At 40.4% G+C, this 17,889-nt stretch overlaps 1 protein-coding gene across 8 annotated transcripts in view; it reads right to left on the bottom strand.

The window, feature by feature from the left end:
- fam13b (family with sequence similarity 13 member B) overlaps nt 1-17,889 on the bottom strand; it is a 64,825-nt gene that overhangs the window by 32,524 nt on the left and 14,412 nt on the right. For 7 of the 8 annotated variants that reach the window (XM_029442278.1, XM_029442285.1, XM_029442282.1 and 4 more), the window contains exons 2-7: nt 17,667-17,814; nt 15,236-15,442; nt 11,426-11,638; nt 9,990-10,167; nt 9,559-9,703; nt 2,101-2,228 (exon numbers count right to left, since the gene is read on the bottom strand). In XM_029442278.1, coding sequence (XP_029298138.1) covers nt 2,101-2,228; nt 9,559-9,703; nt 9,990-10,167; nt 11,426-11,638; nt 15,236-15,401 — 830 coding nt within the window. In that variant the 5' untranslated portion in view covers nt 15,402-15,442; nt 17,667-17,814. Of the gene's footprint in view, nt 1-2,100; nt 2,229-9,558; nt 9,704-9,989; nt 10,168-11,425; nt 11,639-15,235; nt 15,443-17,666; nt 17,820-17,889 lie in introns of all 8 variants that reach the window. The other variant, XM_029442279.1, reaches the window with a different exon arrangement.

The following is a 17,889-nucleotide window of genomic DNA, read 5'->3' as shown; positions in this document are numbered from 1 at the left end:
ATTAACTACTAAACCATGTAGTTATCAAACAATGCAGACACCCATGCACAGATGACACACATACTGTAGCAGCCTGAACTTTGTTGTTATCCATGACGTTATACATCGTAACACAGGTTGTTGACTCCTGTCACATTGGGCTTAAACCTGTACTGCAGCATCCTGGCAGCACGTAGAAGATGTTGTCTTGATCCACTAAAGTCAACTGTGGGTCAACTTTTGTTTATCCTTTCTGCGTTATAGTGAGAGAGGTATTGCATGAGCTGTATGGTCTAAATCATGTGAGCATGAGTGTGCATAGTGCAAGAAACTGTATGTGTGGGGGGTGTGTGTGTGGATTATGGATTACTGTCTATAATCATCATCAGAGGCCAGTGGGACACTAGCAGCCTGACCCTGATGCACACACAGACGGACACACATGCACACACACACACACACACACACACACACACACACAAAAAGCCCAGTGAGTGTTGTAAAGAATCACAGCAGACTGATTTATTGTCCGCCGCATTACAGCTTTGTATGTATCCAACAGGTAGCGAGCTACTGAGCAACTAGGACAATCAGTGCACACGATACTGAACAAACACAGGTTTTAAAAGATTCCTGTTTTAAAGGACCACGAGTCAGAATCCAAAACTATTTGGACCACATTTGCTTGTGGATCAAGGCAAAACATTTACTTTTCTGGATTAAAAAGCGTTTAAAAATGCTTTTATTGTGAAGCACTTTGTAACTTTTGTTTTGAAAATCGCCTTGTAAATAAACTCTGGTTTTATCTGCACAGCACACACAAAACAGTGTTGTTCTGTGCTCTGAACTGGAGACATAATAAAGCTCAGATCAGCAGGATGACTAAAGCTTTGCTTCCCGTAGCAGGGTTTAAGACTATTCTTGATTAAATCTAACTAATAAAGAAACATTAGGTGATATCTTTTATCATCTCCTTTGTGCAATAGTAATTGATCCACCCTCTTACATATTTTTAAAGTAGACAAACCTTCCATATATCCACACATTTATATATTATTACAGTAAATTAATGTATTTAATTTAATTTTACATTCCGCTTTTTGTCTTATTATATTTTATATGTATATAATTTGACGTATTACTGAATTTGAATTGCCCCATTATGTCTTAAGTATCCTTTATGTTGCATTGTTGGAGGAGCCTGGGACGCCGTTACTGTTGTACATATGACAATAAAGCCTTTGAATCTCACTTTTCCCTTCAGATATACACTAAAGATAATTAATGCAGACGGTAAAATGTAATGGTGTCTATATACAGTACTCTGGATCTAGTGCTCAGTAATCAACTTAAGGAGATCATCAGATCAGGAGAAGCTGAGAAGATCTTCATGTTCCTGCAGGAGGATCGAACCCATTATCCTGCATACTTAAGTGGCTGTGTGTGTGTGTGTGTGTGTGTGTGTGTGTGTGTGTGTGTGTGTGTGTGTGTGTGTGTGTGTGTGTGTGTGTGTGACCTTTGTCTTCCGTGTGGTCACCAGCTACAGAACATCAACAGGTCAAAACGCATGCTCTGCATCTTTTAGTGCGACCAAATGGAAACTGCTGTGACCGTGAAAACGAGTTGACAACAAACATTTTTGGATGATTGTATTCTCATTATGTTGGTCCATCGACTATGACGTTAAATACTGAGTGGATGACTCAAGTTGGGAGACCACTTTCTTAGAGAACACTTTTTAAACAGTTGGTGTGTCATCATTTCTTTTTTGTTATTTGATTTTTTAACTTTAGTAGGACACACAGTGGAGACAGACACTTTGAACAGTCCAGAGCTACAAATGACCAGAATTCATCATTAAGTAAATAAACTGTAAATGTAGGAAAACCAGCCTGTGATGGGATGTTATCATGAAATGCAAGATACAAATCAGAGTGAAAACAGCAGCGGATCATTTACTAATGACCGTGTAACTGCAATGTCCTGGTTTTTCAAATCCAGTTCGAGGACTTGTGTCACATGTCGTACCCTCTCTCAGTATGTCATCCTCATTCCGGGATGACCCATGAAAAAACTATTCGCCCATCTTATCTAATAAAAGACAAAGTAGCTGTGTCTCACCTGGCTGAGGGGCTGTCATCAGTGCGTGTGTGTTGTGGTGAGTCAGAGGAGGCAGGACCCTCCTCTCCGTCCTGAGGCAGCTCTTCACATTCGGCCTCACACTTCTCATCGTCTAACAGCTCTGTGATCTGAAGACAGAAATGCGGAGGACACAAAAGGTTACCACTTAAATAATTAGATGAAAAAGCATGAAGACGTTGTTTATCAGCTTGATTTACATATGTGTCTATTGATTTTTGAATCTAGAGTAAATGCGTTGTGAGAATTAAAGACAATTAAAGGAAAAATGCTGCGTTTGCTATTTTGAAGTACTTTGGTTTTCAAACAGATGGCGTGGAACATGAACAGTTGCTCGTTATTTACAGCTAAAGCTAGAAGTTAAAACGTCTAGGCAAATTATACAACGTCAACGCACCATATATGCAACAAACAACAACGTTATTTTCGAGCCACAGTTTAAAGTCAATGCAATAAATAGAGGGAGCGAAGAAGATGGGAGTAAGGTAGATAGAGCCAGAGGGAAGAGAAGGAGGGAGAGATTACGGGCAGAATGTAATGAATGTGACGAGAAATGAGAGAGGGAGGAGGGGAAGGCGATGCTGGAGAGAGAGGGGGGGGAGGGCAGTAAATATGTAGACAGAAATAAATCCTAATGCAGACAGCTGACAGCAGTACTTTACCAATGATAAAAAGATTCTTTCTTTCCTACTTTACATAAAGGAATATGTTAGTTATCTAAATAAATGTCATATTTGTTAATGCTATAAGCTCAAGCCATACCCTAGTCACAAAAGCTTTTTCATATGCTATTTTATGAAACGAGTGTCCCTTTAAAACTGAACTGGGGGGGGAAAACCCTGAAGGCAGCATTGGTTAAAAGGTCATGAACCAGATTTATGAGACGTTCTTCTCCTCCACATCCCTTCCGTTTGTCCTCGTATCTTTTCTCTTTCTTCCTCTGCCTCTCCCCTCTCGACAGCAACCCCATCTGCTACTGTCACTGTACCGTTGCTACGGCAACACCTCTGTTCCAAAAGCTCTGATTGGCTGTCAGGGAATTCTTGCATCGTCACGTGTGCAGATTATGGAGGATGACTCACAAGACTCCTCTAAGTGCGAGTGTGTGCGCGTGTGCGTGTGCGTGCGCGTGTGAGATTTGGTAAATAAATTCCACTCTTAGACAGCTTCACTCTCATTTGCATATCCCTTCCTTTGAATTCAATTTAGTGGTGAAATTGTACATCGCCACACTGTGATGTGCAACTTTATGTGTAGGTGTCTGTCAAACAATGTATAGACTCGTACAGAAATGAATTCCTCTCCATCATCACTTTTGAGCCACTAGAGGTGTGTGGCGGTGTGTGGCGGTGTGTGGCGGTGTCTGTATCTGCAGAGACTCTGCCCTCTACCTGTATTTTCTTATTCTGCGGTGTTCGGGACGTCAACCTCTATAAACGTAGCAAACAAGTGCCAAGTTGATAAGAGGAAACTATGAAAATGGCAGACACAGCACCAAAAAGACACATACATAGCGAGGCAAAACACCAAGTGGACAACGCTAGTTAGAAAACGAGGGCGATTCTGGGTTTGGCTTTTACCCGTTGGCGAGCACTCTAACTAACCGCGGTCGGAGGGCCACCCTTCAATGCTTTGTCTACAAACTTCAACCGTCAAATCCAACTCATTCTGCCTTTAACTGAATGACTAAATGGTTTGAAAAGCTGAGGGATAATGATGTATCACCACACCCTCTCACTCCACCTCACACAACCATTTTGCACCCAGAGTGCTGCGTTTATATGATGAAGTCATCCGTGCCAATTGTTGCAACGGCTTCCCTTATGTAGGGAAAACTCTCCCTGAAATTCATTTGTCATCCACCGTCAAATAAAGTCGGATCAACATCATCATGTAAAATTCATTCAAAGCTATTCACCTGTAATATGAACGGACGATGTCGTGAATATAACCTTGGATTAAACACCCTCTACCAACCTCATTCCATCATGGCCCCTGATCTGTGGTATGAAAATAAATGCGCCTGAATATCACCTTGAATTTAGAAGTGCCCCTTGTGTATAGCCATTAAAATGCAGTTGACATGACAAACAATGAAACTTTAATGTAAAACCGTCCCCTGAGTTACAGGTTATGACCCTGCTAAGTTTGTTATCAGAGAGTCTTTGAGGTGATGCAACAATATTAGAGGATAAGAGTTGTTCCATTCTGTCAGGAAGAGCGGGAATGGTCAGTTTAAATACTTAAGTTGCTGTGTGGTTTCGGAGTATTATGTAGGCTTTTGATACCAGAGTACATCTTTGTATGGAGTGTGTGTTTGTGTACCCGAGTGGGAGAAAAGACGGGGCAGAGAGCACTCTGGAACAAAAGGTCTCGGCCTTGGCTCGGGTTGAGCGGTCCAGAGTTTCGGGATGGAAAACAGAGAAAAACAACAAGCCTCGCTGACATCATTAGTGGCCAAGAACACAGAACAATGACAAGTGACTGGGACTGACATGACATTCTCAAACGGTGGTTGTTTTCAAGGCTCTTATGTATGCCCTCTTCATTCTGATGTTAGAATGGTAAACATCCATTCAGTAGATGCATTGTACCTCGATACAACATGTGCAGCTTACAGATTTCACCATGTTTGACATTGAAAAGTACGAAGAAGACAAACTTTAAGTTGCGAGTTATTTTAGATGCAGAAAACAGAAATTGAGTACAAAAAGGTAGAAACCGTTCAATTTCTTCTCCTCTCGGTGTGTTTGATCAGTCTTGTGGGACTGCACGGTTAACTTCCAGCAGTACCGCTGGAGAAAAGCTCTTTGACTGAACGGTCCTGCAGTGAGTGGGCCGTGTGATCTCCAAATGTGTTAGAAACTGATTTACAGACGTTCGTATCCTCTCCGACCACACAAACAATGCAGTCAAAGTAAATAAATCAACAGCGAGGGTGTGTATTTCTAAGAAGTGTGAACGTGTGTAGGTGTGTGTGTTCATACTACAGAGATATTATATCTCTCCCTTACTGTCCAACTAGGCCATCACCTCCTCCCTAAATAACTCCATGTTCCAACTTAAATAGGTTATTGCTTAACAGCTCATCACTGTGTCACAGGCTGTCATAAGTGTATATGTTTCAACCTACATAGGCTGTTCCCTGCAGCTGAACATTATGAAACTTCTGGCTCTGGTGTTTGTAACAATACTCCACTCAAGCAGCTCCAATTAATATCCACAATCCAGGGAACATTCACTCAAACATGGCTCAGCTCCAGAAGCACTTTAGTAAGTTGGCAGAGGCAAAGTAATAGGACAGATCCTGATTCATATATCTGCTAAGGTTACACTAACAGACCTGCAAATATAAGGCCAACATTAAGAGACTAATTAATTAAGTAGACAGCCAGCAGACGATCTGTCCAACACTGACAGCAGGCTGGACAAGTTGCCACTGAAACATAATGTTCTTCATTTGTCTGTTAAAGTTATGTTAATGTTCCCTACGGCTTTATTCACACATGACGGGATCTTTGCATGTAAGGAGAGTGTTCTTACTTTCCTCACAGGCTGCCTCAACATAATATAATAAAATGTTTAAGGTTATAGCTTTAATTAATGGCCGGTGTGAGCATGAGGGACACTAGTAGCCCAGCTCTCACTACAAACCCCCCATTACATTTCAGTTTTATCATTTATTTAGATAGTTAGAGAATTATGCTGCCTGTTTTTTTAATGAATAGAACAAGAAGAAGTTGGGACTCGTTTTATTCCTAATGGCTCTCATGCTGCATGCAAAGTGTTCCGCTGGATATTCAAAGCATCATTCATGCAGTTATGAACGACAATCAAAAACTATATGGAGGTGTGCTGCTTTGATTAGGATTGTATTACGGTTTTCTTTTGCAACGTAACACAAGGGCAAGAAATACACAACGTGCATTTCATTTCCATCTGTGAATGTGCTTCTGTGGCCTTTACGTCAATAAGGCAGCTTTTAGACTTCAGACTTGTGCATGCTGACAGTTTACCGATATCTGAACGAATAAGATTAGTTGTGACTTATTCAGACGTGAGACCGACATGTAAAACTGCCATCACATTGAGGCCAAATCAATTCAAATCAAGCCTACAAGCTACAAGCTACATTTTCTCTACAAAGCCAACACTGGCTCCGAAAACACGGAGATACCATCTTATTAAGATGGGACAGCCTGCTGACTTTTCATATTTATGGCTCTGTTTCCAAGAGGTACGAGTCAAAGCAGAGCATGTTGCTTTCTAATGCCACAGGAGGCAATGTGGTTGTGGTTTATAACTAGTGGGCCTCGTGTGCAAGAAAACATGTGCTGTGGAATCAGAACTGACTCTCCAACAGTCCAGCCATTGTCCAATCTAGGCACAAAATTAAAAAAGCCGCAAGCTTTCTCAGTACTGAACGTACAGATATGATGAAATGTTTTATTCATATTTAAAAAACAAACAAGTGACTTGAGTTCAGATTTGAGTTATATTCCCCTATTTTGTGCGGATACTCTGGCGCAAAGAGCATCAAACACCGAATCAAACCAAACACACCCACTTGTACCATCATAGCAACAACAAGCCTCAGCACAGCCTCGCTCGCACCTAAACAATAATTCGACTAACTCCCATTTTTGCCAACAAACAAACCACAAAATCCAGTTTGGCACTTCTGAGCCAGCCTCATTGAGTTTCTAAGTAATGCCCAAACATGCCATGACACAGCAAACCGTCTTCTTTCTCCATCCCTCCATTGTTCATATGCTTCTAACCTTCTATCTTTTACAAATGTGCATTGTCCATTATTTCTGTAGTTTATATGAATTGTTCTAGATAACCTCTGTGAAGCATTTTGAACTCTTAAGTCTGTTACTGAAAGCGTGTGCGTCTCCAGTGTGAAAGCAGGTGTGGGATATAATTTACTTTAGCCATTCCCAGTGTAGTGCAGAGGCTGGAGGTGTGAGTTGCACGGTTACATCATCGCCGGCTTCTTTTCTTATCCTTCCCCTCCCTCCACTTCCTCTCTTCTCTCAGCATTTCTCCCCTTCGTCCTGGCTGCTTATTTTCCCCCTCTACCTCTCTAACCCACCCACTTTTTTGACCTCTCTCTTACATAAGACACAGGGTTCAGCGCACAGATGATTTGTCTTTACAGAATGTTTCTCACTGTGCCAGCTGCTCATTTTTCTGCTGCTCATTCTGTCTGTGTTATATTTTTTAAGCTCATTCATCTGACACGGCATGCAATTAAAAAACCAACAACACATTTACTCTGTAAAATAAAAACAGAAATTCAAAGTTAATGGAGATTTTACTTCTACATCTACTGTTGTTCTAATCTCAATGTAATTACCTTTCATTTACAAGCCAGACCTTCTGTTCCATCTTAGATTTATTTTCCTCAGGATAATGACACTAAACATTCAACATTACGAGGCAAGCTTCCTGCAGCAGTGCTCGCTAAAATAGATTGAAACTGCAAACACTGAACAGGTGACCTACTGTTGATACTGTTGCTGCTTCTCTAAAGGCCAGACTTTCACTGTCTGTAGTCTTTAACTTTTAAACATGATCTTTACAGTGTCCCTGCTGTGTTGCACTATTAAATGTGACAGGAATGACAGCAGAATGGCAACGTGAGATAACGATCAAGGGTTATTGTTGAACTTGTGTGTATCATACAATCACACAATGTAATCAGGCCTCTGTAAAAAGAAATGTTAACTATGCCATTCTTTGTGCCGTTGGCTCAGTAGTGACGCCGTGTTGCTGGGCAACAGGGGCAATAACTGTGATTTTGTTTAGTCTGGCGGTCACGTTCTCCGCGTTTAAGACAACACGGCATGTACAGTGTAGTTCAACACAGTCAAACGGCTGAGAAAAGAATGTCTGGCATATACTCATTAAACCACGTTAATACTTTGATTGCAACACTGAACACTCCTCAGAGTTTATTCAGAGTGTGTGTGTGTGTGTGTGTGTGTGTGTTTGGGTGAGGCTATTTGAGATTCTTCAGAAAAGCTTATTGTCTACTGAAGAACATTCTGTTCAGTAAAACTATGTGCTGTCTAACTGTACATAGAGGACGTGAGTAGTGACATTCCTGTGCAACTAAAGTTCTGCAAGCAGATAATTAATACTTCTCAGCCTGTTTTCAAATGATCACAATGTAGATAGTATAGTTGTATGATCACTCCACGTTACGACATATTTCCCAATGTAAACAAATACTCATCATGGAGTCACACACTTTATTTACCTATACTTATATCAAAGATTAACAAAAACATTTAGCAATGGCACAATATTTCAATGCTATGATGAAGGATTGTACAGAAGCGTAATGCATTCACCTGAGGAAAAAAGGTTTGACGGGTTTTTCTGAATTAAGATTATTATCAAAGTTTGAAGGGGAAAACATTCTGCTGTTTTTCTATGTTAACGAGATAATTCACAATCCTTTGAGAAACTCTCACCCGCATGAAGTACAGCTGCTGCTGCTGCTCATCAGCCGGACACTCGAGCACGGGGTCAATATTATAATAATGACAATACTATATTACTTAAAGACACAAGTATCTCCTAATGTCTCAACCCCAAACCAAACTGGACATGTGTGCCTCCATAATAATCTCGTAAATTCAGATTGGTTCATATTCCAGGGTTAAACTTTGCCTTGTCTTTTTTCAGGTGTGAGTCTTTTTTGTCCTGCTGACATGCTGAAAATCTAATGACTCTTTCACTTTTCATGGAAGATTTTATCTGTTTATTCTTTGTGTGTCAACCCAGAAAGAATTTCACCCCTGACCCTGGCAGAGATAAATGCCACATTCTGCAGTCTCAGTGCCTCTAAAGAGGAAGGAGGAGGAAGAAAGAACAAGAGGAGAAGACAAAGGAGGACTTTGACGGGTTTTGTTATTGGACAATCATTTCAGGAATGTTCACAGCGAATTCATGTAATTATAACTATTTTTAAGCGAAGCGCTTTAGAACAATGTGTAGACTACGCTTTCTTCTCTATTGTATTTTATTCTGCAAAATGCAAGGTATTATATAACCAGATTCTAGGTGTGAATCACGCAAACAGTGAATCTAAACACAGACTATATGGGGGAAAGAATAACTACAAAGACTTCTTTGGGTGGAGGGAGGAGGGAGCAAAAATATATAAAACATACTTTATTTATACCGGAGGGAAGCCAGTACAGCAGGAGGGGAGATGTGTAGGCTCGAGACCAAACACTAAAACAATCTCTCTGTGATTTCTCATCAAACAGAGATGCTACTAATCAATCAAAAGCTTTTGCAGTCCCATGTTTACTATTTCTATATGACCAGATATACAAGTGGATACTGACACAGTATGAAAGAGATTAAATGAGTGACAGACAGAGAAGATGAAGAGTTGGAAACAAAAGGTGATATTAGTACCTGTTCATTGATGGAGCTGTAGTCGTTGGTGGTGGAGACGTCATCTTCCTCCGAGTCAAACAGGCCCTCTTGGTTGTCCAACAGCTCCGCCAACACTCTGCTGACCGACTCCTGGTCTCGAAGGTCTTCTCCTTCTGTTGACAGACTGCAAACAGAAGAGGAGAGAAGAGTGTGTTGTAAACAGTTTCCCATGGGATGTTAAATAATTACAATAAAGTTTTACATAAATAATAAATAGTTGACTCTATGTATGAACATACAATTACATATTCCATTAAAGAAAGGTTACAACAATGTTTGTGCACGCCGTCAATTATAGTTAAAAGAAAGAATATCGGAATCAGCAGGTCAGACTTTAAAAAAAGAAACTGGAATCGGTCCACCTCTGTTGCTAAGGAGCAACAATTGTGATCCCTAAACAGGATTCTTACTGGAAAATGTCTGGACCGAAGACAGCGGCCAGCGTCCCGATGTTCCAGCTCTCCTGCTGAAGGGAAGCCACGCTGGTCAGGAAGCGGCACAGGAAACGCAGCAGGCCGTAGTTGAGCTGAGGAAGCTGCTGCAGCAGGTACTTCAAGTTTCTGAACAGATCCTCTTCATTGCTGTAATCTAGGAGATGTATAAGGAGAACAACACCAGTTATGATTACATGAGTATTTACATCTTCATGGCAGTCAACATACCTCACTTACTGTAATTACTTTATCTGAAAAATCATCATCACTGTTGGAACTTGTACACTTTATACATTCTGCACTCAATGTTGCTACAACACTCCTTTTCATTGCTGCATCTGGAGATACTGTGGCATGAATAATGGGTTAACAAGTCCTCTGTGTTCCTTCACAGTTGACCTTAAAAATATACACTAAGGAAGATGTGCAGACACGGATGAAGATTAATGAAGAATCCTCTGAGGTGAAACAAGAGATGGCATTAGTGAGGAAGATGCGGTAGTAGTGTCATTATAGAATATAATAGAATGAAAAATGAATGACATGACATGGAGAGTCCCTGCAGCCTCCCCCAATGCTGTAATCTGCATGACAGCAATAGGAACAACCATGATCATGACAAAGGGCTTAAAAAAGATTATCTGTGATAACTCTGTGAAACAGAGGCAAAAGAGAGGAGCGGGCAAAGAGGGACGGAAACAGGAAAATAAGAGTAAATGTGGATGCATCTTAAAAAAATAAATAATAATAATATATGTGCATGTATCTGCGTCACAATAGTTGATAAAAAAATAAAATAAAATCAAAAAAATGCTATACAATGTCCTGAAATCCACATGTTTTCCCACATTTTGTAATAACAACACAACCTTTTTCATTAAAGGGAGAGGGTTCCATCTTTTAATACTATCTTTATGCAATACACACATACACCATTTAGGTACTTGCAGTCCAGCGAACCTCCTGGTGTTACGTAAGCATCTGCTTTTGCCAGTTTCTGCTTCATTTAATGATCTTACCATCGCACTGTGTAGCTCATAACTAATGTCTACATGGCCACAGTCATCACACGTTAACTCAGAATCAACTCAGAGGCAATAGTGTGCGTTTCGTACATATGGTCACTTCTCTTTTTGTGCCTTAATATAAGACACTAAGCAGTACATTCGTAAGACCATCACGGTCCACACTGGGATACGGGAAGAGGAGAAACAAGTACAAAAGCTGTAGCAAAAAAAAAACTACATTTTCTGCAACAAGCTAAAATAACGTCATGAACTAACCTCAAAATAGAGCAGAAGAAAAAATAAGGAAAACATCAGATGTTGGTTCCAAATTGTATAAAAAGAGAACGAGTGAGTGGAGACATGTCGTGATCAGTGTGTAAAGCAGTCGGTGTCAGTGTCACACACCTTGGTGTAGCTGTAGAATGTGCCCCTGTATCGCCGTTGGTATAATCGGCTCAGGAAGCTCCTGCAGGAAGAGCCGGAGCAAACTGACCGCTGACGCCAGGTCCGCCTCCTTCTCTAGCTCCACCTCCTCACCGCTGTCATAACGCTGGCGCAGCCAATCCACACGCTCTGCATTGCCATTAACAAGGAAGAGCCCCTCCAGATCCAGGTGACCTGATGACACATACAGTAATAGTTACTTACCTCGAAGACATACGGTATATGGTCATATCATTTATAGGTTTTAATATTTTCAGAGCTTGGTTTGGCTATTGAGCCAACGTCCTTGTTTGTAAACCACCTAACCTCCAGTACCAGGACAGACAAGCAGTGAAGTATTAGAGAGAAAGATATGCATATTAATACCAGAGGGTGAACTGGGTTACGTTATACGATATCAGTGTACAATGTGAGCTCTGACAAGTCATTTTGAAACATGCTTGACAACTAGAAAATAATCCACTAGGATAATAATAATAATAATAATAATAATAATAATAATAATAATAATAATAATAATAATAATAATAATAAAGAAAGCCAAACATATTCAGTTTATCTAATTAACCTTGTGTGCATGAAGGTGCTTTTTCATTGGTCTGGTTCTAGTGATAACAACTAGTAACTACCTGGTAAATACAGTGTGGTCATGTGATATTTCCCAACTTTCAACTTAATGAAAAATCTTTTGGACTCTCAAATAAATAACTGCCTGACATTTTGATGCTATGGAAAGCTGTTTTACCCAGGTCACATACGGTGAACTTAAGAATAGTAGGATCTGTGTCTGTGTGTGTGTGTGTGTGTGTGTGTGTGTGTGTGCAAATGCATTTGAAACCCTCCTTATCAATATGAAAAAATAGAGGCATGATAATTCCTGTATGTGACAACATCAGTGTGTTGAGTGTGTGTGTGATTAAATGGACAAACCGATAACATCAGCGAGTCCCATCAGGGCTTGAGCCAGTTTTACAACATAGTTTGTACGTGATCATGTTTTTCCTCCTTTACATAATAAGCTATCTGTTCATCTTGTATAAGTTCATGTTCTTATTATGTACTCTGTCACATGAATCCGCTGCAATGCATTTTCTGCAGATACAACAACAACAACTGGTTGGATTTGCACAATTAAAAATCAAATTGATGTTCCATTAACTCTCCACGCTATTCTTGGCTCGCTTTAGTCCTGATGAATGCGTCACGTAACAATGGAAAGAATCTACTACAGTGTGAAGTAAAAACAATGACAATGCTACAATGACACATGTCTATCCCTGAAGGAATTCATGCTTTTGCACAAGAGAAGTTTGTTGCCTGCACACTTTCTCTCCTACGAACACCTGCATGGCGATGACCACATTAGGAAAGTACAAGAAGTGCCAGACAAACAGCTTTTTGACAATCCAACGAGCACTTAGTTCTTAGCACTTCTCCACTTCCCACCCAGTGCAGTTCATTTTAGCTAAGCCTGTCACATTCCAGGTCATTATTTGTTGTGATAGCTATCGCAGAAGTCCCACCCAAAGGAGGTTTAAACACAATAGGTAATGCTTCAAGATGTTTAAGAGCCAATGTTGTGGCTTTTCCGATTATGAAACAACTTCCTAGCGATTCCTCCCGACTCCAGGCAACAAAATGTCCTGTGGGACCTATTACCATTTTACGACTCCACAAAATAGCGTGCATGCAGAACAACAACAGGGTCCGCAGTCGCAATCAGTGCAGCTAAATAGCACTAAATAATAAAATATAAATAACCTTTTAACATCAATGTCAATGTCATGAACACAGCTGATGTCATCACCATATTGTTTATTACCGATTGATCATCTCCATTTAACACTCTTAAATATCCACCAAAGCAGTTGTTCTCCGTTTGAGTTGCATTGGTCCGACACACCTTCAAGTGATTTCTATTTAAAATCTCTGTCTAACATCACATTTCCTTTCTTACTTCATATTTTCAACACCCTGCTCCTAAAACCTGAGACATCACACACAAATCGAATAAGAGAGATTAAGGCCTTTTCACTGGCTGAATAACTTCTGGACTGGCAGCACCACTCTAATTAAAGCGCCAGCAGAGGCCCAGGAGGATTAAAGACTTATTACATAACCTCATATGGTCGAGCGGCCCCCGGGGCACACAAACCACCAAGCGGCTTCACCGGTCACTTGAGGGGGATTGAGGTGAAGCTTCATTCTGATAGTTTAAAAAAAGATATCCATTGACTTGTGAGGAATAACATCATTTATTTTGTGAAATCAGAAACAGAAGCCGTTTCTATTGTTTAACTTATTATGATTGTATCTTTTCTCGATGTGCCGATTAAGTTTCACGACCCTCAGGCCCAATTAAAACACTTATCCAACACACTTGGAATACTTTCTATATCACGTAGACATATTCAGGGTCTTGTAATCTTTAAATCTGAACATTAACACATGGATTCTCGGGATACTTCCCTTAATTTAATAATTATTGCGAATCATTAATTTACTTTTCAACGTTTCCTTCATTTTATGGCTGGCATAAAGTAAATCAATTCTACAAATGGATGTTTGGAGTTGTATCCTCATGATTGTTTGCACTGTAATGTAATGTTTGTTTACATGATTAGGCCGATTTTGCTCAGACGAGAGATGATGAGATTTAGGGAAACAAGTTAAAACAAATCCAAATGACTCAATTCCTCCGGAGTTTAAACCAACAATGCATCCTTAGCACAAAGAGGATTGACTGGTTCTGTGTCTGGCTGAGGGCTACAAAGGATTATACAACACAACCCTGGTACTTATGTTATGCAGCCCGTATCATTAGCCGCCAAATGCAGATATTCTGGCTGTGGCTGGTTAGTTTAAAAACTTAGATTTGGCTCCAAAGGTCACAGTTTTGGTTTTGTTTTATCCCTCTCTGAACTGCCAACCCGCTCTTATAAAGACACTGACATAAGACTGAAGTTCCTGCTCTTTGAGGCTTGAAGAGAAATGTTCCGGGGGGATGTGGGAACGGCCCCGGGCCAGGACTTTGGTAGGTTCCTCTCATCACTGTTAAGCTCTTCTGTTTCCACAAGTGGAGCTGCAGTTGATAGAACTGTTATGTAATGAAGAATGAAGAAGCGGACCGTGGATTTGTCTGCCGGTGCGTTCAGAGTTCATCTTATCACATAAAACTGGATCACCGCTAACGACATATTTGCTTTATCGTGATGCAAGAGCAGTCAACAGCATCAGGGCGTGCTTTGGATACTTAAAACATTTCAGAAAGCAATCAGATGTAACTGAGTGCTCAGAAGAAATGTCACATTTCTTCATTGAAAAGTTACAAATGTTCACTTTGAACAAAAGTTTAGATGAATGAAAGATAATCCAGCGTTACTATAATACAGTAAATTAAACAGAGGGTAGTTACAAGACAATGCAAGCTGTTAATACCTGGAGAGGGGTGTAGGTGCAACACAGTGCAAAACAAGAACATACAAATGTTAAAGATATGCTTTGATCACAAACAAAGACATAATTCTGCTGGCCTAAAGCAACATATTCAATTATATCACAACAGATTTTAAGTTATTAAACTCTTTAGTTTTGTGAATATTGATTTGATGGAAGTAACTCCCATATAAATCACATATATATTTAATATGAAATTAAGTGAAACAAAGATCTGTAGCCCAAAAAAAAAAGCCCATTTTAGTGAATGGCTCAATTTGGGGTTTCAGCATCGCTGTGCGTGTGTGTGTGTGTGTGTGTGTAAGTGTCACTCACCATGCTCCTCGATGTAGTCGACGATGTGTTTCACCAGCGCAGGAACCTCATGGCCACTGATTGTGTGTGTGCGCGTCACCTCCTCCAAAGGAACGCCAAAAACACGCGTGGTGCTGGCTGAGCTCCCGCCCTCGTTGCCTGGCAACGGAGACACGCTCTTCCTCATTGCCGCCGCCTCCTCACCACAGCCCCGCCAAGACCTCACGTCTTCAAAAGAAAAAAAGAAAAACAGAAGGAGGGATATTAGACAATGAAGTAACCATTACTCTTCATCTGCAGTCACACACACATCCAAGTAGATAGAAATAAAAAGTTGCTCTGCTACTCAAACAAATAAAATGTGTTTTACACATCGTTACACGTTTGTGAACCTCCTCTCCTGACACTTAACCGAGAAAGAAGAGGAGGAGGAGGGGAAAGGGGAGAAGTAGACCGAGGCACTAGGCCACCGGCCATTAAAGGCGTCTACACCTGGTCCTTAAGGGGGAGAAATAACAGGTGGAGAAGAGCGAGAATATATGTGAACGTTCATTCTGTGTCTGGGACTGGGGGACCATTACAAACATATATGGCCAATCTGTGTTTCTAAAACAGTGAATTTAGACCAACGAGAACGAGCCCTAATGACATACTTGTGTGCGGGTGGACAAGATTAATTTTACAGAATGGGTTCCATGTAGCCCTGCATTTGGGAAGTCATAGCAGGAAGAGAAGCAGACAGATTGAAGGTTTTAGGTAAAGTATCAGAGAGGCGGTGTTGCTGTCAGACAGGGATTATGAAGCAGGTGTCCAGTCTATGCTAAATGAATGGGTGGCTAACATAGCACACCAGGATTTCCCGCTGCATTAAGATGTTTTGTATCGACTTCTTACAACTATTTGCTCTCAGAGATGTTTTAAATTATATAAATGCAATTCAGTGTGGGGGAAAGTCAGTTGTTTTGACACTTTTGTTGTTACAGTATTTGTCATGTCCTCTGTCATCATTACTCTTTAGTTTCCATGCAAAGGCGATGTTGTGAGCGCCTGACTCAGACAATTGGATGGAAATCAATGCAAAGCGAGCAAGAATGTGCAACAATCATTCCTGTTTAAAGTCTGACTTTGATGATGGTTGTTTGGAGAGTAATCTGAAAGAGTCCAGTCTACTCATACTACTACTCACCAGGGTTACTGTTCAAAGATAAATCACACACACAATATATTGGGGTGGTCAGACAGGATTTTTCTGCGAAGAGCTAAGCTTTAACTTAACCGGTTTAAAACTAGTTTGTTGTTGTATTTATGGTCAGCTCGTTATATAAGATGACACGACTGAACTAAGGAATTTGAGACTGTTCTTCACATTAGGTTCCTGTAAGTAAATTGTCTAAGTCAGTGTGCATGTTTTATTCTAACGTGACCTTTACTGAGATTATGTGCTGATGTTGTTAAACTTGTTGCATTAAAACAACAAGTTTCGAGTGTTTTTGTAATATTTGCACTTGTAACAAATGCGCTGAATTAGGCCTTGGATATATCTGGTGTAGAGCTCAACGATTTATCATTTTAATATCAAACTCACTGCGAGACTTACAAATGTGAATTCTAGCCTACATCAATAACAACAACATGTTTTGAAAGGTGAACATTGTACACAGGAAAAAACAACATTCCCTGGCAGATCCTTAGCACTTGTAGGTACTGATTATTCATTCTGAGAGTCGACCGAGGGACACAATGAAACTCTTTACTGTTTTCCTGTCAATAAGTGCTATGTACGCCAGAGTCGGTTCTACTGATGTGTGTTCAAAGATTGTTTCCTCAAGTAAGAAGCACCACTCCGTTTTCAAAATATGAAAAGAGTGGACTGGGTGGGATTTTTTTTGCTGCTTTGAAAGGCCAACAGAGTGCTAAATCCTTCTCTGATTGCATCTTGTCACTTTCCAACAGGTAGTGAGCAGATAACTAGGAGGTTTTCAAAGGTAAATGACTGACAACTGGCAGATTATAGCCTGTAGTAAAACATTTCCATGAAGGAAACGCTCTGAATCACGACCTCCAGGTTTTCAGCCAGATTTTTGTACAGTTAATTTATAACAATCACTTTTTTAATAACTGCCTGTATTAGAGTGTATGTGTTATTCTGTGTAAGGAGGAGGAAGTGGGAACTTTAATTATAAAGAGACAATTAAAGTTAGACATTTTCATTTTCAGTTCCTAAAGTCAAATTAAAAAGTCTTAAAAAGTGTATAATACAAAAAACATGCAGATTTGTGTCTTATCTATTCATTGTTTCAAAGTCAAGTGGTCCATTCCTTCCTCAATCAATGGATGTGCCTGCATGCGTGTGTGTGTGTGTGTGTGTGTGTGTGTGTGTGTGTGTGTGTGTGTGTGTGTGTGTGTGTGTGTGTGTGTGTGTGTGTGTACGTGTGCGGGCGTGCGTACTCACCGTGTAGCAGTGAAAGTGTGTCCTATCCTCTCCTCCCCTAGCCAGTGAACCACCAAACCATCTATGGCTGCTTCAGGTTGTGGCAGAAGATGAGCCGGTAGTTCCTCATTGACGGACCGCTAATCCTTCTTGCAGGATTCTTTAATAACTACACTGAGGAGAGATGGAGAGAGAAAAGAAGAAGAGGAGGGAGGAACAAAAGAAAAGGAGATAATGGCAGAGA

Source organism: Cottoperca gobio, chromosome 10 (genome assembly GCF_900634415.1).
Source record: "Cottoperca gobio chromosome 10, fCotGob3.1, whole genome shotgun sequence".
Lineage (NCBI taxonomy): Eukaryota > Metazoa > Chordata > Actinopteri > Perciformes > Bovichtidae > Cottoperca > Cottoperca gobio.
This window is presented reverse-complemented; position numbering and strand designations above follow the sequence as displayed.